Source organism: Rattus rattus, chromosome 5, assembly GCF_011064425.1.
Source record: "Rattus rattus isolate New Zealand chromosome 5, Rrattus_CSIRO_v1, whole genome shotgun sequence".
Lineage (NCBI taxonomy): Eukaryota > Metazoa > Chordata > Mammalia > Rodentia > Muridae > Rattus > Rattus rattus.
The window spans coordinates 151,867,635-151,887,568 of NC_046158.1; the positions used below are offsets into that span (position 1 = coordinate 151,867,635).

The 19,934-nt window shown below is 53.4% G+C and overlaps 1 protein-coding gene across 1 annotated transcript in view; it reads left to right on the forward strand.

Annotated features, from left to right (window-relative positions):
• Window positions 1-19,934, forward strand: part of Sulf2 (sulfatase 2) — a 57,216-nt gene that overhangs the window by 35,626 nt on the left and 1,656 nt on the right. The window contains exons 3-19 of the mRNA XM_032904781.1: window positions 2,185-2,336; window positions 3,167-3,336; window positions 7,382-7,532; window positions 9,177-9,352; window positions 10,506-10,634; window positions 11,568-11,624; window positions 12,008-12,134; window positions 13,243-13,456; window positions 14,255-14,483; window positions 14,573-14,669; window positions 15,055-15,149; window positions 15,853-15,912; window positions 16,311-16,480; window positions 16,748-16,890; window positions 17,686-17,809; window positions 19,410-19,443; window positions 19,705-19,758. Coding sequence (XP_032760672.1) covers window positions 2,185-2,336; window positions 3,167-3,336; window positions 7,382-7,532; window positions 9,177-9,352; window positions 10,506-10,634; window positions 11,568-11,624; window positions 12,008-12,134; window positions 13,243-13,456; window positions 14,255-14,483; window positions 14,573-14,669; window positions 15,055-15,149; window positions 15,853-15,912; window positions 16,311-16,480; window positions 16,748-16,890; window positions 17,686-17,809; window positions 19,410-19,443; window positions 19,705-19,758 — 2,182 coding nt within the window. The remainder of the gene's footprint in view (window positions 1-2,184; window positions 2,337-3,166; window positions 3,337-7,381; window positions 7,533-9,176; window positions 9,353-10,505; window positions 10,635-11,567; window positions 11,625-12,007; window positions 12,135-13,242; window positions 13,457-14,254; window positions 14,484-14,572; window positions 14,670-15,054; window positions 15,150-15,852; window positions 15,913-16,310; window positions 16,481-16,747; window positions 16,891-17,685; window positions 17,810-19,409; window positions 19,444-19,704; window positions 19,759-19,934) is intronic.

Below are 19,934 nucleotides of genomic sequence, written 5' to 3' on the forward strand. Positions count from 1 at the left end.
TACTGGTGCCGGAATAACCATTTTAAAAACTGCCCTCGGGAAATCTAATCAAATGAGAGCAAAATCTAATTTGGTACTAAAAGCCTCTGACTGAAGCCCCGATTTCTGGAGCTTTGTGGAGCTTGGGTGATGTCTTTCTGGGTTTCGTAGGGGTCCTGAACTGGGTGCAAGAGCAGGTGAGAGAACTCTGATATCCCTGGTACAGAGGAGGAATGGGCAGGGAAGAGCACCGCTCCCTCCATTTAGGGCATGGCAAAGGCTGTGAACTGTGTCCCTTCAAGCTTATCCCCAGCAGTCCACTCGGCTAGTCAGGCTGCGTGTTCCCCTGGTTACACAACCTTCTAAAACAGCGCCACCTGCTGGGGGGCTCAAGTTCAACATCTGAGCCTATGGGACACATTTTAGACTCAAACCCCTAACACTCCTAACCTCAGGGAGTGAGTGTGTAGGTGACCGGCCATCACTGTGAGTGTATGACAAAGGCTGTTGGATGGAGTGGAATCCATACATGCCCTGGGGCTGCTACCACACATCAGCAATTCCATATGCTGTCACTGTGGGTTTTATTGACAACTGGCTCTGTTTTCTTATTCATGCTTCAGTGGCTTCAAAGGGAAACTTTCCCGTTCCTGTACATATATACTTTTTACATTTTACTTTTATTTTTAATTGTAATGTATTTTTAATTTTATTTACATATATATGTAAGTCTGAGGATATGCTGTGTGTAATTGCCTACCGTGGCCATAAGAGGGCGCCAGATCTCCTGGAGCGGTAGTTACCTTCAATTGTGAGCTACCCAGCTTGAGTGCTGGGGACCAAACACGTTGGGTGTTGGTCCATCTAGCATCTGTCCACACCCCCTCTAGTATCCCAGGGGTAGGGGTGGTGGTGTCCTATTTACTTACTTCCTTGTTGAAGTTCTGGGCCAGAACAGAATGATAAGGGCCCAGCACTGTCCTGGATCCACAGGAGCCCAGCTCCCTCCTGCCTTCCCCCTGTAAGCAATTCCTTCTCTATCTCTCTTATCTTGAGTGTTGTACCAGCGCCCACTGGTTACTCCGCGGTCACAGGGCACAGACAGCTCCGATCAGTGTGCTCTTGAGTTCTCTCACCACACACGGTCAAGGTCCTGTGCCGGCCTTGATCGTGGTGGGGTGACTCGGGACCTCCGTGTCCCCGTCTGGAAATAGAGGACTGGGGTCTGACCTCTGAGCAGAATATTCTGTCTCTTCGTCCCCCGGGGAGGAGCTCTGGGTCTCCCCTCCTGATAAAGCGTGAATTGCTGTGGTTTTGTTAACGCCGACATCATTCTTGACCAACAGACACAGAAACCCACTGTGGCAGAGATGGCCGCGCCACCAAGGCAGGAGCTCGATGTTTCTGCAAGCATCACTGTGGTGCCGAGAGCTCCCAGGCCCCTCCAGCCGCATCCCCTCCCCGCACCCGCCCCCACCAGCCCTGGAGGTTTCTTCTGCCCAGCTTTTTGAATTTCTTGAAGTTAGACCATCTTAAAATATCACTGGGATGGACATCTTGGGATTTATTTAGAGTTTAAGGACCATTGCCCAGAGTTGACGGTAGGAACCAAACTTGGATTCTCTGTAAGAGCAGTGTGTGCTCTAACCTCTGAGCCGTCTCCAGCTCTGTAAAGCCTTACAGAGCGTATCTCTATCTGGTCTGCCTCATTCTGCTACCATGCACCCACACTCTGAACTGTAGCGCAAGCCCGCGTCGGGTTTTTTATTATGTAAATATATCCCGTTTCATCCACACATCTTCCCGCTAAGAAACTTGTTCCTATTGGCTTTCTGAGCATACCTCTGTCAGTTTGCCCTGCACGACTTAAGCTGAGGACCGAACCCAGGACCTTGCGCTTGCTAGGCAAGCGCTCTACCACTGAGCTAAATCCCCAACCCATATCTTAATTTTTAAAGGACATACTATCTACTGTAAATTATTTCAGTATTTCTATAGCCATATTTCAAATCCCTTGTTTCTTCCCTGTAATCCTACTATAGATTTTTAACTCATGCATGCAAACGTCTGTGAGGAGGGGCCCTGGGCTCCCGGAAGTGTGTTGGTCTCTGGCTGTGAACACTCAAGTTAGTCAGCATCACGGAGTGATGCCAAGGCCAAGCCTGGCTGCTCCCTCGCTCACCTCTGACCTCCGATTCCTTCCAGCTTTCTTCGGAAAATACCTCAATGAATACAACGGCTCATATGTGCCGCCCGGCTGGAAGGAGTGGGTCGGACTCCTTAAGAACTCTCGTTTTTATAACTACACACTCTGCCGGAATGGGATGAAGGAGAAGCATGGCTCTGACTACTCCACGGTAAGCTGTGTACCCCACCCCACACCCACCGCTGCCCAAGCAGGAGGACCCTGCTCTTAGCTCACCCCTGGCCTCGCAGAGGATGCTCACATCCTCCAGTGCTGTGTCTCAGGTTTTCCATCTAGAATTAACTCAGACGCCACCTCCCAAAAGAGGCCCCCTCATTCTTCCAGCTGCATGATGTCCCCAAGCCCAGTTTCTGGGGACTCCAATATTCAATAGTAACACAGAACAACCGAATTTCTCTGTACCTTCATTTCTAAGGGGGAATTGTTACCATGGCCATTCTCAGAGGACCATAAGCACTCAATTATGTTACCATTATTCTTTTCTGCCTGGTACGGAATGGGGGCTGGTGGCAGCCCCTCCTGTCATGCTCCTGACTCTCCTGCTCTCTTTTCCTCTGCCAAACCTCGTGTGTTGTTTCTCTTCTGTTGCTGTGATACCCTGACAAAAGCAATGACCGCATGCCGCTGCTGTTCGGTTCCTCTCCGTTCAGGCCAGGATGCCAGCCAAGGGAATGGTGCCACCCACAGTGGGCAAGTTTTCCCACCTCATTTAAATGAGGATAATCCCCTCTACAGAGGTGGCCAAGTCTGTCTCCCAGGTGATTCCTGGATCTTGTTAAGGTGACAACGAACACTGACAGTCATGGCTGCCGTGTGCTGTGCTTGCTTCTCTGCTGTCTATCCTGCCATTGCCTCCTTAAGGGCAGTGACCAAACCATGGCCACATCTCTGTACCTCATGCCTAGCACAGTGTGTGGCACCTAGAGAGCACTCAGTGTAAATCTCCCGGTCCTCACCACCCTCCCTTCTCTCCTACCCCAGGATTACCTCACAGATCTCATCACCAATGACAGTGTGAGCTTCTTCCGAACATCCAAGAAGATGTACCCACACAGACCTGTGCTCATGGTCATCAGCCACGCAGCTCCCCACGGCCCTGAGGACTCAGCACCCCAGTACTCACGCCTCTTCCCCAATGCGTCCCAGCACATGTAAGCCTCAGCCTCGAGGTGGCAGAGCCACCTTAGGGACAACAGGACATTAGTAATGTAGTTGAGCCTCCCCTGTAACCCTCCCGGTTAAAGGACCCAAAAGCTACCATGCCAGCCCTTGATAGGTCAGCACAGGAAGGTCAAGAGTGCAAGGCCAGCCTCAGCTACGTAGACAATTGAGGCTAGCCTGGGCTACGTGAGACCGTGTCTCAAAAAACAAATAGACATCAAGGGCAGAGAAAGGGGAAGCTACCTGGAGAGATGGCTTAGTCGGTAAGGCACACAAAGATTCTAGGAATCCGACTGTTTATCAGTTGTGGGTTGAGACACAGACCAGCCAGCCTGGCCCTAGCCCATAGCAGATGCCTCCTGCTTGGGATCCGTGTCCTCACACTCAGAGGGTCTGCATGTCTGCTGTGAGCCTGTGTTACTCTATGTAAGTACACTGTCGCTGTCTTCAGACAGCAGAAGAGGGCATCAGATCCCACTACAGATGGTTGTGAGCCACCATGTGGTTGCTGGGAATTGAACTCAGGACCTCTGGAAGAGCAGCCAGTGTTCTTAACCACTGAGCCAACTCTCCAGCCTGTGTTTATATCATGTGTTTAAACCTGTTCTTCTCGGTTGAAGCCTGAACTCTTCTGGTTGCTGTGACAAAATGCCTGAGGAAGAGGAACTTAGGAAAGATTGACTTTTGTTCCCAGTTTGAGGGTCCAATCCTGTGCTAGGAGCTTGGGGGTGCGTGCGGGGCTGAGCTGAGGTCCTGACACAGATCTTAGCACTTGCTGTGTGGGCCTCTCCAGGCTGCACTGCAGAAAGGGAAGGAGGCAAAAATGGAAGCCGCCATCCATTCTCCCTGCACAGGACACATACCTCACTGTGCCATCAGAGAAGCCCTCATAGGAGTGTGAAGACCAAGCAGCAGGCCATTAGGGCCACCTTTGATGCTGTCTCACTTAGTGTCCCCATCTTTTTTTTTTCTTTTCTTTTCTTTTTTTTTTTTCGGATTTGGGGACTGAACCCAGGGCCTTGCGGTTGCTAGGCAAGCGCTCTACCACTGAGCCAAATCCCCAACCCCTAGTGTCCCCATCTTACAGATGAGGAAACACAGAGGTCACCCAGCCTCTGGTCACCCAGAGGACACCACAGGACCTGGATCCAAATCCAGCCACCACTAGGCTTCCCACCTCACTGCCCAGCCCCCAAGTCCCGCACCCAATCAGCTAGTGCGTCTTTCTGAAAAGTGTTCTGGCTTTTCTCGGCCTCAGACTACCTCAGGCTCAGCAGTGATACCCAGCAGCCCTCGCTGCGACATGGTAGGGCAGCAAGGACAGGGTAATTTAGACTCCGCCTTAATATCCAGGGTGTTTAATTTTCATTACGGTCAGAATGCACCACCCTCCCCCACCAGCTCAGTCCTAATTATTTTCTGACAGTGTGCCGCACTCAGAGGGATTATGGGTATGTTAGCCTTCTGATCCCTGGGCTTCAGGGAGGGGCTGACAGGAGACGATGAACCGCATTTGGGGGGGCAGCAGGCTACCCTCACCTTGAGTGCCTCATACAGCCTCTGTACCAATGGTGCCTGTCTGCCCAGCTCCCCTCACTCGCTACCCTCTCTACCCTCTTTCCAAGAGAGGGGGGCCAGCAGTACTCCCTCCTCGGCCAAGTTCCTACCAGAGGGGTGTGATCTTTGACACTGCCTGCTCCCACACTGTCCCTTTGAAGTGACATTACAGACTCTGACAATGAATAGCAAGAGACTCCCTAACCCAGAGACTCCTCAGGCCACGGGGCCTCTGGGAGGCTCTTGCCCTGGAAGACAGCGGCTCCTAATAGTTCTGCAGGAGGGCAGCTATGACAAGGAGAGGTGAAGAGGAGGCAGAGTTCTGCATGGATGGTGTCATGCAGGGCCTTCAACTGTCACCGCGCCTGCCTTATCCCTGCTCCTGGAGCAGACTTTTCGTGCTATGACAAGCATTACTGAGCGAGCTACCACCAGCACTGTTCACTTCCGTTGGTCCTCCCAGGGCTCTCCTCCCCCACCACACCACACACATGCAGACATGCATTCAAGACGCTGAAATATAGACACGTAGAAACGTGGGGCACACAGCACATGCACACAGGCACACAAACATACATGTTCACACATGTACATGGGCATTTACAGATACATGTACACAGCACATATGTAGACACACTGTACACATGCAGACACAGACAACAGGCACAAAAGGACTCACACAGAGACAAACACAGGTAAACACAGACACGCACCACCAAAACAGCCACACGCAAACGTTCAAATACGCGCAAGCACAAAGATACAGAGACGCACATGAGTAGGTGAACATACAGGTACCAAAGCTCACAGATCCGCACAGACATGAACACACACACCTGCCAGCCCTCAGCACATCTTCCAGCATGTGACATCTGGGAGCAAGCCCTCCCAAGATCTGTGACGTCACAGCCTGCTGCTCTGAGACGCATGGTATAAGGGGTCCCACTGGCCGATACGAAGGAGGTCGCCTCTGGGCATCACCTCCAGTAAGGAAAGGGGGTGGCCAACTGAAGGCTCTTTAGGGACACGCAAACCTTCTTCAGGTGTTTGAGGAGCCCAGCCTGGGCCAGGTGACTAGCTGGCTGGCCCAGGCCCTGAGTTAAGACCCAGCTCTCTAACTTCTGGTTCCATATAGTATTCTGTCTCCCAGAGTAAAAGACTGATGGAGGTCACTTGTTGACTCCCATGGCCACCTGAGCTACCCTCCACGCAGGAGGCTCCCAGATAGACTTCCTAGTGAAGTCAGGGACAGCCATTGTATCCTGGAGTCTAAGCTGGGTCCCAGAGAGTGACTTCCTCATAGTCCCGCTGACTGTGTGGCTCTGTCACCACCCACGCCGCCTCAGCAGCCCCTTCTAGCTCCCTGAGACAAGGAGACTTGTTTCCAAGAATGCTCTACACGCAGGTCATGCCCTGGGCCAGCCGCATAGGACACGGGCATTTCTCATAATCAAAGAACATGTGGGCTGGGAAGGATTTAGCAGCAGGGGGCTGCCAGGAGCTGGGGGAGCCGTGAGGCCCTGGCTTCCTCAGAAGCACACAGTAGCAGTTTCCTATCTGTGGGACTACTGCGAGATGTCATGGTGCCATCTCTGTACAAGACCTTTTGACATGTGACCGAGTACTGGGGTCCCTAGGCAGGACCAGGGCCGGAGTCAGTGCAGGGGAGAGCACTGGCTGTTCTGACAAGAAAACCCGCCCTCCTCTGCCTCATACAGCCTCCCATCCCCCTCCAGGCTCCACTCTGATTAGCCTGTCTGTCTCAAGCAAGAAACAACCCTTGGCTGTAATTTCAGCTTAATGGGGTAGGGATGGGATCTGAGGGAACGGGTGCTCATGTTTTGAGACCCAGTGGATGGTGGAGCGATGCCCTCTTGTGGTGGGTTGTATTTACAGTTTCTGGGGGGTTTTTTGGTTTGGTTTTGGCTTTCTTTTTTGCCCAGGGAAACTCTCGCTGTGTCCAAGTAAGCCCTGAACTCCTCCTGATCTTCCCGTCTTAGTTCAAAGAACGATCAAGTCACAACTGGAAGAATAATTGTGACAAGGAACCAAACGCATGTCTTGTGTCCCAAAGGTGGACATTCTCGGAGTGTGTGGGCCCTGTGTGCGTGGCTGTGACATACTGAATTTTACATCCGTCCCTTGCTTTCTCAAACCAAGGCTTAGTGCAAAGAGCTCACCTACCCGTGATCCTCCCTTCACCAGAGTGACAGCCATGGGTGTGCCCCAGGGCTGGGAAATAAATAAGGTGCAGTTCAGGGATGGGGACTTGGCATCAAGTTCTGGGCCTGAGAAGGCTCTCAATTGGAGAGGGTTGATGAGTAAACTCCAGAACGTTCTCAAAGAAAGACCCATGCCAAGCTGCTGGCTTTCTGCCCTTGGGGACTCCCTCCCATTAACACCTCAGGCCAGTCCACTTGCCCCCAACTGGAGCCAGCTGCCCATGACATTTTCTTGACTGCTTATGTTTGCCACCAGCACACCGAGTTACAACTATGCACCCAACCCAGACAAGCACTGGATCATGCGCTACACGGGACCCATGAAGCCCATTCACATGGAATTCACCAACATGCTACAGCGCAAACGCCTGCAGACCCTCATGTCTGTGGATGACTCCATGGAGACGGTAGGCCCCTCCCCTCGCCCCCCCCCAGGCAGGCCTCTGTCCTAATCTGAAAACCTAAGTCAAAGAGTCAAGCACTATGTCCACCTGGGAAAGGGGCTTGGAGCAATCCAGAGGGAAGGCCTCTGGCTCCTGAACTTTCCCCATGAGCCTATGCTGCTTGGTAAAAGCCACAGTAGCCTGCTGCTTTTCTTTCTTTAAAAAAAAAAAAAAAAAATAGAGTCTTGTTCTGTATAACCCGGGGAGGCATAGATCTCACTAAGTAGCTAAACTAACCTCTGACCCATGGGGAGTCTCTTGTCTCAGCCTCCTGAGTTCTGGAATTACATATAAAAGCCACTATTTGCTTGGCTGCTTCTGTTTCTTTAAAAAAAAAAAAAAACAGCAAATCAAACAAACAACGACAATAACAAAACCCACTTAAAATTTCAGTAGCTTTACTGAGCTGTGACTCATGCCCTCAGTTAAAGTATAGGACGCAATGGGTGTTCGTTTTGTTTTTAAGACAGAGTCTCCTGTAGCCCACATTGGTCTAGCATTCACCATGTCACTGAGGATGACCTGGAATTCCTGATCCCCCTGCCTCCACCTCCCACATTCTAAGATGACAGGGAGTGCCACATGGTTTACTCGCTGCTGAGGATTGAACTCAGGGCCTCGTCCACACTGGGCAAGCGCTCTAACCAGCTAAGCCACGTGCACAGCACTCACTGACATCAGCTTAGCCACGTGCACAGCGCTCATTGACATCAGCTAAACCTCGTGCACAGCGCCATGTGCATTCACACGGAGTTGTACAACCATTACTCCTGTCAGGTTTGAACATCTTCATCACCCCCTCCCCCCAGCGGGAAAATCACCTTCCCTTAGCCGTCACCCCAGTCTCTGCAGGTACTAAGCCCTTCCTGATACTCTGGGCATTCCATTACACATGGATCATAAAAATACAGCCTTTGGGGACTGGCTTTTTCCATCAGAACACAGTTTTCAAGGCTCACCCATAGTGAAGCCTGTGCCAGGATCCCCAGGACCCACGGGCTCGGGAAATCTGACTCCCAAAAGTTGTCCTTGACTTTCACACACATGATAGAATGTACTCATACACACACCTCAGATATGAAGGAATCATATTCCACTGTGTGGGCTAACAGCTTACTCAAAAGGGATCCATAGCTATCTAAATTTAGATCAAAATGCTATAAAATTCAAAGTCCATTCCTTGGCCATGTTAGACACAGTTCGTGTGCTCCATAGCCACGCCGGCCAGTTGCAGACCCTCATGCAGGACTCTATTTCAGGGTATAAACGCCTACCCTGGCCACATCCAGCTTCCCTCCTTCATTCATTCATGCATTCATTCATTCATCCAAGGTCATTTATTAAGGGTCAGCGCAAGTGGGACATAGCTACCAGCTGCCAGAGAGAAAAATACCAAGACCCTCACCCCGTGGGAACTTTCCACAACTTAACGAGTGTAAGGAACAGTTGAGGGCAGTGGCCTTATAACCTGTCCAGTCCCAGGGGCCTTGCACAGAAGTGGATTTGCCCCAGGGCATGGATGAGATGGGAAATATGCTGAGACCGGAGGTCTCTAGTTCCTTGCCCCTCGCACTAGGCTAGCCACCTCACCTCTGGCCTCTGTTGCAGATCTATGACATGCTAGTGGAGACGGGCGAGCTGGACAATACCTACATCGTGTACACCGCCGACCACGGCTACCACATTGGCCAGTTTGGCCTGGTGAAGGGCAAGTCCATGCCCTATGAGTTCGACATCAGGGTCCCGTTCTATGTGCGGGGCCCCAACGTGGAAGCTGGCTCTCTGTAAGTTTGTCTCCGGTATCCGTGCCCCAAGTCCCAGGCTCACAGGGAGACCTTGGATTCTGCTTGGTCTGAAGCTCAGCACAGGTCCAAGCCACGCCCTTCAGGGGCACAATCCTAGAACAGTTGAACCAGCCATTGTGTAACCCAGGGTGGGTTCCATGGAGTTGTATACCCTTCTTTCTGAGGCAGAAGCCAGGAGCTATGAACTCCATGAAAACCAGCGAGGTGGGGCTCTGGGCCAGGAAATGCCAGAGCCTGGGTGTTACCAGTGCGTAGGAAGATGCTTTGATTTCCACCTGTCTGGGCAGTCGCTAGTCTGGTGGCTGTTGAGGAGGAAATCTCAGAGAGCCATTGTCAGCTGAGCCTGCTCCTGGTGGCACCATGGAGCAAGCTTTCTGCCTTCTGCTCTTTCCTTAATGGGCTGCAGCCCTCAGCCATTCTCCTTGGCCTAACCTCTGAGATGGCAACCTGAGGCAGAAGTGCTTGTAGGCGGCAGAGATGAAAGAAAGGCTGCCAATCATGGCCGCCATGTCAGGTCCAGTCAGGTATGCACCGAGGGAGGACTGGGGCTTGCACAGAAGCTTTACAGCCCATCTTCAAAGCCAACAAAGGAGAGAGACAGAACGATTTTAGTGAGACAGCTGAACATCTGTCCACAGAGTGGCTGGAGTGCCAATCCATTCCCCAGCCACCCTGCTAGTTAGCCAGGTCTTTTCTGGGCCACTCTCACTCACACGAATAGCTACTGAGTGGATCACCCTGATGTGATCCCAGGAGTGGGGTCCCCAACCATATGGGGTTTGTCACGAGACTCATTGTTAAGAGCTAAAGTCGTCACACAGCTGCCTAGAGGAAGATCATTCTGGGTAGAGTTTAACAGGGTCTTAGAGGCCAGACTGTGCATGCCCAGCCAGCAAGAATCAACAAGAGGGCATGCATGTACCCTAGAGGCAAAGGAGGTTAGCACTGGCGCAGGTAACTTTGACAATGTAGCATCGGACGGTCCGGCTGGAACTGGGCTCCGTAAGGGTCAGAGGGTCAGGATGGAAACTTCCTCACCTGCAGATGTCCCTCCCTCTTCACCTCCAGATGCCTCTGTCCCAAGCTAAGCTACCACTCAGGTGGCCAAGTTTCCACTCCCCCTGTCTCCCAGGAACCCCCACATCGTCCTCAACATTGACCTGGCCCCCACCATACTGGATATCGCTGGACTGGACATCCCTGCAGACATGGATGGGAAGTCCATCCTCAAACTGCTGGACTCAGAGCGGCCAGTGAACCGGTGAGAAGGGAGCAGGACAGACCCAAGGGAGGAGGCTCTCTAGCCAGGGTGAACTCAACCATGGGTAACTGGGAAGGCCACTAGTCTGAGGATCTAGGTGCCCTGCACTAACCCGTGCTTGAACAAAGGGCCAGCCCTCTCTGGGATTCTGTCCTCTCATTTGGAGCTAAGGGCCTTCCAAAGCTAAAATGATGAAAGTCCCAACGTTAACAGTAGCACTGCTGTGTACCAGGGCACTCCAGCTTGTGGGCCCACAGCGTAACCCAGTAATAGTAACCCAGTAAAAGGAGGGTTATGTGATTTCAATCCTAGAGAGAGAAAATGATAACCAAGAATTCAGACTCTTCGTCCCAATGGTTATGGCTTTTATGGCCCTAGTGATGGGTGGTGTGACTTACAGGGACATGTTCCAGGTGTCCTGGTTGGCTGAAAAGCATCAATGGACCAAAAAAAAAAAAAAAAAAAAAAAAAAAAAAAAAAACAGATAGGAAAGAAGGTGGCTAGAGACGAGGAACCAGAAAGGCAGGAGCGACCCCTTGTGGTCAACCATGAAACTGCCCCTGGATAGCATCTTTCTGTGAGCCTTTCCTCACTTTTCCTCCCAGAGGGCCCAGCTCTGAGATCTACAGGTGGCTGCCCCTGTAAGACAATACATCCTCCAACGAAGGGGGCTGGAAGGACACATGTGCAGAGTGTAGGGGCACTGGACACGTGAGAATCGGGGTACAGACAAATGCCCATGTAACTAGGTAACGTCAACTACAGAGAGGTATTCAGACCACACCTTGGAGAAGCAGCCCTGCCCCTGGGACATGGAGACCTTTCCAGTGTCACTCAATGACTTCCACCTGCCCCAGGGTGTAGAGGACCTGTGGACAGGGCTGGGGACACGGGGACCCTGCAGACAGGAAGCTGGACCTGCTTGTTTTCTAGGTTCCACCTGAAAAAGAAGTTGAGGGTCTGGCGAGACTCCTTCCTGGTGGAGAGAGGGTGAGTTGCTGGGCAGGGAGACCCCTGTGAGGAGCAGCCACAGACTCTAGGAGGCGAAATAGTTCTGTGCTGGTGACTGGGTGACTCGGAGGCTTGTGCCCAAATCCCCTGTCACGATTGGGTGACTGATGCAGAATTCGAATCTGGAGGCCCCATGTCCCCTTTCAACATACTTGGCAGAACCTGTACAATGTCATCACTGTTCATTTAATCCTAACTCAGGCTCCTGTAGACTTCCCGTTAAAACCCAGGTACTCCTAAGCAGCCAGACACCCTGTCCTCCACAGTAGGTCTCCACAGAGCTATGTAAGGGGCTGCAGCCTAGGCAAGGACAAGTTGCCTCTGCACCCCACCCAGTCCAACCAGCCCCGCATCTCCCTCAGCAAACTGCTCCACAAGAGGGAGGACAAAGTGAACGCCCAGGAGGAGAACTTCCTGCCCAAGTATCAGCGTGTGAAGGACCTGTGTCAAAGGGCTGAGTACCAGACAGCATGCGAGCAGCTAGGGCAGGTGAGGAGATGACTGAATCCTCCGGGCCCTCTGGGGTGTGGTTCCCGGGGTTCCATGGGAGGTTCTGGTCCCTGTCAGGGTAGCAGGGTCCTCTGGGTGTGTGATCTTGCACCAGGAGGCAATGGGCGTCACCTTCCTACTGACTTGTGTGGTATACTCTTGTGGCTGGCTTTCCATCTATAGGGGAATTAGGAAATAGCTTTCAAGATTTTTTTTTTTTTTAAAGAACATTGATTACAAGAGAGACGCTAAGTAAACGTCTAATCCAGGTAGTATCCAGAGAGAGGAAGGGCTGGCCTCCGGAGGAGGCCTTTCCAAGGTGGGTTGTAGAGAATGGGGAGGGAGAGTTAGCCGGGCATGAGCCTCAGAAGGTAGGGAGAAAGGGAGGGAGGAGATAAGAGGCCTGTGGACACGTGGAACAAGCAGGAGCGGGCCCCCTCTGCCCCACACCCAGGGCTCTGAGGACAGCAAGGAGCTGTGACATAGTGACTCCGGGCATCTGGTGAGTGGATTGGTGGGGAGAGGGGGGTTGAACAAGACCTTGAAGAGCAGTCAAAGACACTGGGCTATTACCACAGCTCCAGCACACTTCCAGGTCCCCCAGCCGTGTCTGGGACAAGGCTCTTTCCTGTCAGCGGGGGGATCCTCTCCAAGTGGGGATCATGACATTCCTGCTGAGATTTCAGCTTCAATGAAAACAGCACTTGCGAGTACCAGAAGAGATTCCGGGGGAGGGGGGCTGAGGAGAGCAGGACCGGCAGGTGGGGAGATCCGGACTAGGTATTAGCAGCTCGGATCCTGAAGCTCAGGCCTTGGAAAGTTTTAAGTGGGACTAACATGGCCCTGTGGGGAGGCTGATCGACCACTATGAGGGACATGGCTTTAGGCAGACAGGAGCAACTACACCAGAGGCTGCACCGGTGAACGCGGTGGTAGGTCCAGCTAAGTGTGGACGGGAGAGAGAAGCAGGCATTTGGAGTTGGCAAGGATATGGACGGCATTTGCCAAGCCGAGTGTGGGCAGGGAGAGGAGAGGTGGGTGTGGCCAACGGGACGGGGGTGGGGCGGGGTGGGGGTCGTGACCCCTGAAGCCCTGCTGTGTCCCACAGAAGTGGCAGTGTGTAGAGGATGCTTCTGGGGCGCTGAAGCTGCACAAGTGTAAAGGCCCCGTGCGGTTCGGGGGCGGTGGTGACAGAGCCCTCTCCAACCTGGTGCCCAAGTACGACGGCCAAAGCAGCGAGGCCTGCAGCTGTGACGGCGGCGGCGGCGGCGGAGGGGACTACAAACTGGGCCTGTCTGGACGCCGGAAGCTCTTTAAGAAAAGTATGTGTCATGGGCCTGCCCAAACCAGGCAGGAGGAGCAGCCAGGGCTCCGGCCATGTGAACTTTCAAACAATTCCACAGATGCTCATCTCCAGGCCTGGGGGGGAGAGGGGAGTCCTTGGAGCAAGGGTCACAAGCCCTCTCAAACTACCATTCGAGAGGGCAGCAATGCTAGGACAGGCCACTAGGTGGCAGTGTGGAAGGGATAAGGCCAAGCTCATAGGGCCAACTGGGCGCTGTAGGCTTGGTGCCTCCCTCCAGGTAAGGCTCTCTGGTCTAGAGAGGGTAGGGGTGTTCTCAAATCTCCCTCTAATGGTGAGAGAAGCAGACGGACAGACAGACAGGCAGGGCCTGACAAGAAGGCAGGTGGCGTGGACAGGCCTTAATGCCAAAGGAGGATTAGGTCACCAGAACATACTGACAGCGTGCTTTCACACTCCCCTGCTCCCAAAAATCCATCTGTGGCCCACACGTGTGGGGGTTGGGCTATCTTGCAGGAGTCCGCTCTCTCCCTCTACCACACGGGCCACAGGGACCAAACTCAGGTGTGGAAGCATCTTTACCTGCAAAGCCCCAGCTCTCCTGAAATTCAAGTCACCTCTTGCTTAGCCTACCCAGTGTAATGACCACCGCCCCCGTGACCCCTTCCCAGGGGTAGATCTCCCAAGCCTGCACATCAAGCAACACTGAAACTCGTGATGGGATTCATCCCTGTCTCCATTGAAGATCCATGGCCAGGGATGCCTGGCCAGCCTGCCCCAGCCCCACTGACTTTATCATCCCCTCTGCCATCCACAGAGTACAAGACCAGCTATGCCCGGAACCGCTCCATCCGCTCCGTGGCCATCGAGGTGGATGGCGAGGTATACCACGTAGGCTTGGATAACGTGCCGCTGCCCCGCAACCTCACCAAGCGTCACTGGCCAGGGGCCCCTGAAGACCAGGATGACAAGGATGGTGGAAGTTTCAGTGGTACCGGTGGCCTTCCAGATTATTCTGCCCCCAGTCCCATTAAAGTGACCCATCGGTGAGAGTCTGGCTGGAGGTCGGGGGTAAAAGGGCAGGCTGGGCCTCTCTTCATCCCTCAGGGTCACTCACAACCCTTTTCTCTTGCAGGTGCTACATCCTTGAGAATGACACAGTCCAGTGTGACTTGGACCTGTACAAGTCCCTGCAGGCTTGGAAAGACCACAAATTGCACATTGACCATGAGGTGTGGCCACTGGGGCAGCCTAAGCTAGTGACAAGCATCCACAGGAAGGGCAGGGGGACCTAGCAGGGGGGAAAAGCAAGATCGGAACCCCAGAACCCACGATCCAGAATAGGAATCTGAGTCATGGGATCTAGCAGCCAGCTAAAGGTCCAACCCTGGCTGTCTGAGGACAGTGCAGCATGCTTTATTTAGACCTGCAAGATGGCCCCCCAATAGAGCTACAAACCTTCCTATAATCTCCATGAGCTCCAATGGCGGGAGGAGCAGTCTGGTCCTTCAGGGAGGTCCCCCTTCCATGGGCAGAGCCACAAATGTAGATGTGGCTGTACCCTTCCCACCCGCAGTTGCCCCGTGGTTCCTAGGCTCCTCCTGTTCCCTCCCTCAGATTGAAACCCTGCAGAACAAAATTAAGAACCTTCGAGAAGTCAGGGGTCACCTGAAGAAGAAGCGGCCAGAAGAATGTGACTGTCACAAAGTCAGGTGAGGGAGCAGCGCAGGGCCCACTCAAGCCCTGAACACCAATGCGCCCGGGGGACGCACGTGCACCTCTCCCCACTGCGCCCCATCCCCCTTTGGTTGCTTTTTCGTTGGGAGGGACCGCCCTTTGGGTGATGCTCTAACAGGTCGCAGGGCCTTGCCTTGTACAGCTGGTTCAGTCAGGGATAGGCTTCTGCTCACTGCCTTTGGGAACTGCTGGGCCGCCACTCAGGGTCTGCCTGCCTAAGAGAACACTTCACTCGGAAAGAAATGGAGTCTCTCTGCAGTCACTGCCCAGTGTGGTAGTCACCTGGCTAACACATGTGACTAGGGAACCTGGTACAAGAATCTTCCTTGATTTAAACTGAAGGAGCCACGCAGTTCTGAACAGCTTTGCTGACTCGGGCCTTGTCCCAAAAGCCTCTTCTACGCATGACGCGAATTGGCCTTCAGAGGCCAGGGCTGACACCAACTGAAGCCAGGCCCAGCCTCCAGTCCGGGTTAAATTATTTCCCACCCTGATCTTGTAAAGTCTGACTTGGGACATCTAAGCTAAGCACAGAGCTGGCAACCAGGGGGTTATAGAACCCTCCATGCCACCCAGGAAAGGGTACAGGGGGCAAGAGCAGTGAACCCCACTGCACGCCTGCCAGGGTACCCTGCAAGGTTCTGACGCTTGGGGCTTGGGGCTGGGGGTCTGTTGCAGTTACCACAGCCAACACAAAGGCCGCCTCAAGCACAAGGGCTCCAGCCTGCACCCTTTCAGGTAAGGACAGGGGTAAGCCAAAGGGGTAAGGTGTCATGGCTACCTGCCTAGAGCTAAAACACACAAGGAAACTTAAGGCTGGACTGGCTTTCCCCTGGAAGGTGAGGTCTGTGCTGTCCCTGGGGGAGCTGTCCCCAGGTCCGTACCAAGACCATGACTAGATAGGGTGCTGTAGCCACACTAAGCACTGGGTACCCATTTCTATGCTGCTGGAAGGTGGGGCTGAAGGAGGAGGCTACAGGAGGAGAAAGGCCCTGGGGTCTGGCCCCCGCTGCAGCCTGGACAACAGAGGGACCTGGAGCCCTTGATGACTCTGCCCAGCCACTAGGGTGAACCACGAGGCTGAGGTCATTGACTCCTAAGAGGTCCTAAGCGCATGTGGTCCTCTGTGCTCCCAGGAAGGGTCTGCAGGAGAAGGACAAGGTGTGGCTATTGCGGGAGCAGAAACGCAAGAAGAAACTTCGCAAGCTGCTGAAGCGACTGCAGAACAACGACACGTGCAGCATGCCGGGCCTCACGTGCTTTACTCACGACAACCACCACTGGCAGACGGCGCCGCTCTGGACGTGTGAGCAGACGGGCAGGCGGGGGATGGGGGGTCTGCGCATGGGCAGACAGGGCCAGGCAGGGGACGGGAGCCTGTGTATAAACAGGCAGAGGATGAGAGGCCTTCGCACGGCCACCTATCTTCCAGGCTTCCGAGGGCCGCAACTGCTGGAGGTGTCTTAGGAACCCGTGCCTGTTACTTGGCCTCTGAGAGCCCATCTCAGGGAGGCCGTCTGACAGACTCACGTTTCCGCGGGCACACTCAGAACCTGCTTTCTTCCCTCCGCAGTGGGACCCTTCTGTGCCTGCACCAGCGCCAACAATAACACGTACTGGTGCCTGCGGACCATCAACGAGACCCACAACTTCCTCTTCTGTGAATTCGCAACTGGCTTCATAGAATACTTTGACCTCAGTACGGACCCCTACCAGGTACCGGCTCTGTTAGAGAGAGAGAGAGAGGGAGACGGGCATGTGAGGAGACAGGCAGACGCCTGCAGAAGAACAGAGAAGTCCCACAAGGTCCCTAAGCCATGAAGGCTGAGTTCCGAGGCCACCCGGAGTCTGGGACTCTGTGCGGTTGACATTCGTCTCCCTCCATTGCCCCGTGTCTGACCTACAGTACGGCTCTCCCCTCTCCCTCAGGCACAGACTGACTACAGGGCTCAGCAGGTACTCATGTGGACGCTAGGGTATAGGGTACAGGATCGGGCCACCTTCCGGGCACTCTAGGCTGCCATGGAGACAAGCAATGCTAACATTCACCCAGCATAGCCCAAGGCAAGCTCTGTGCAGTGTCCCCAAAGGGGGTGACAGGCAACGCCAGTTAGTGACCATCAGTAGTACCAGACTAGGCAAAGCCCCAAGACCCCTGACCCACCTCCGTACCAAGTCCCTCCATCAAGAGGAAAAGGGGGGACTGTCAAACCCAAGACTTAGACCTGTCAAACCGGGCTATGCAAGATCCCTAACGCTCAGCTGCGGAAGTTCAAGGTTAAGCCCCCACGCGTGGTTTGTGTCTTCTCCTGAATTCCCATTTCCACTGAGCAGTCCCGGCAGAGACTCAGCCATCATTTAACTCCCCAGCACTGTGGCTCTTGCAGAAATCAAGGTTGGGTGTTAATACTGCCCCCGTAGCACCTCCACTCCCCGCCCACCTGAGTTAAGTGCCCTAGTGTGAAGAGATTCCCAGGACATGCCCCGTTGACCCCCACCCTTTCCCATCAGCTGATGAACGCGGTCAACACACTGGACAGGGACGTTCTCAACCAGCTGCACGTCCAGCTCATGGAGCTAAGGAGCTGCAAAGGCTACAAGCAGTGTAACCCCCGGACCCGCAACATGGACCTGGGTGAGTTGTCTCATGTGGAGCCCACAGAGAAGAGCTTATGTCACGTCTGCCCCATAGATGAGCCCAGAATCGCAGGGAAGCCGTGCCTCTGGGAGCAGAGAACCCATACACTCTACACAGGACACAGACTCCTCTTTTCCGTTTTCCTCCCTCTTGTTCACTCATCCTTCACGAAGAACTTGGCCTCCTGAGTTCCAGGGCAGCAAATGTATGAGCAAGGGGGTGGAGCTGCTCAGGGCAAGGACCCACACTGGAAGGCGTCTGGCTTGCACGGAGTGAGACAGGAACACGCAGTATGCTGTGTTCATCGGAGCTCTGAGATAGGTCAGGGGTGACCATCGTGGAGGAAGCAACTGTCAACCACTGAGGAAACCTGGAGTGCTGGGAAGTGGGAGGAGCATTAAGTCGCCCCGTGTGGCTGGAACAGAAGTACGGGCCACAAAAGAAAGTTGAGGCTTGATTGCTTTGGGGAGGGTTGACGGAAGGGTTTACATTTGGGCAGTGAAAGTCAACATTTTAAAACGGCAGTGATTACTAAGCAGAGGATGACGCTGGATCCAGTGGCACACGACATGGTTATCCAGGGAGACTATGCCCAGGGCTCGGTAGGAGAGATGATGACAGACTTGAGGTTCAGTAGGAAGGCCCACACATGGTGATACAAGGTGAATAGCAGAAAAGGACGTGGCACAGGCTACCCCTGGGTTCAGGATGAGTTGGGTAAAACCAGCACTTCTATGTCCTGTAACTCACTCTGTAGACCAGGCTGGCCTCGAACTCATAGTCACCTGCCTCTGCCTCCCAAGTGCTGGGATTAAAGGTGTGCGCCACCACACCTGGCCAGCTAGATGTCATGTGTTTATTAGCGTCAGCCAAGTGTAAAGGGAACTGCAAAAGCTGTGGACATGGAGGAGGGAGCGTCTGTCTGTGTTACGATGCCTCCAGTTCCTATCAGGAAAGTGGAAAGTTGAGGAGACAGACCCAGGTGTACCAGACTGCTTTGCAGTAGGGGGTGGGGGAAGTGGGGAGTGGGGGTTTCGAACAAAGGGGCCAGAGTGTCTGCAGAGGAGAAAAGAAACCACTGGACTCTCGAGTGCTACTTTGTGACAGTTGTGCAATCTCGTGTAAGTACTGTGCCAAGCACAATGCCAAATGGTCATGTGTGGGAGTTGTCACAACAGCCCTGAGGTGACCCTACCCCAGCTTAACAGTGAGTAAAGTGAACCCACTCTATACCCATGTGCTTGGTCATACCACCATATCCTCAGGGATTCACGGGGTCCCCCACCCACCCACCCACGATGAGCCTTGTGCAACACCAGTACCCACGCCTGTGCCTGCTTCCCCTTCTCCATCAGTAAGGCAATCGTGAAGGAAGGCTCAGTGTATACAGACTGACTAACCGGGCTCAGCAGGGCGGATCTACAAGTCCACCTAGCATCATTCACTCTGAGCAAGGAACCCTAGCAACATTCTGGCACCGGCATTTGGCAAATTGAAGGCGGTTCTTAGCTGTGTCTTGCTTGGCGATCACAGGGCTTGCAGACGTTTGTACCATCTCACCCTTAACAGTTCTTAACTCTGTTCATCTCTCACTTAGGGCTTAGAGACGGAGGAAGCTATGAGCAATACAGGTATTTGCTTTGGTTCCTAAAGTTTGGGCTGAGTTCCCTCACCTTGATCTGTCCTGGTTAATGGTTGTACCTATTGAGAAACTGTCTATCTGGGGCATAATGACCGTAAGAGATAGATGTCATCTCAAGTCACCGTCTTTGCATAGCCCTTTGGCCGGGGGGGATTGGAGGGGTCGGGGGGGGGGGGACGGGGACACGGACAGACATGATTTCCTTGATCGTGTTTAACATGAATTTTCCTTTTGGCATCTGAATATTTAGGCAGTTTCAGCGTCGAAAATGGCCAGAAATGAAGAGACCCTCTTCCAAATCACTGTGAGTTGAAAAACTAGTTTGCAGACACGCAGAACTGGTTCTGACTTGCTCGTTTGTGTTGCTGCTGATGTCTGGCTTCTTGTTGTTGTTGTTGTTGTTGTTGTTGTTGTTTTTGCTACTGGCCTTGAAGCCAGGAATCACTCATGCTAGGTAAGAGCTCTACCACCAAACTCCAC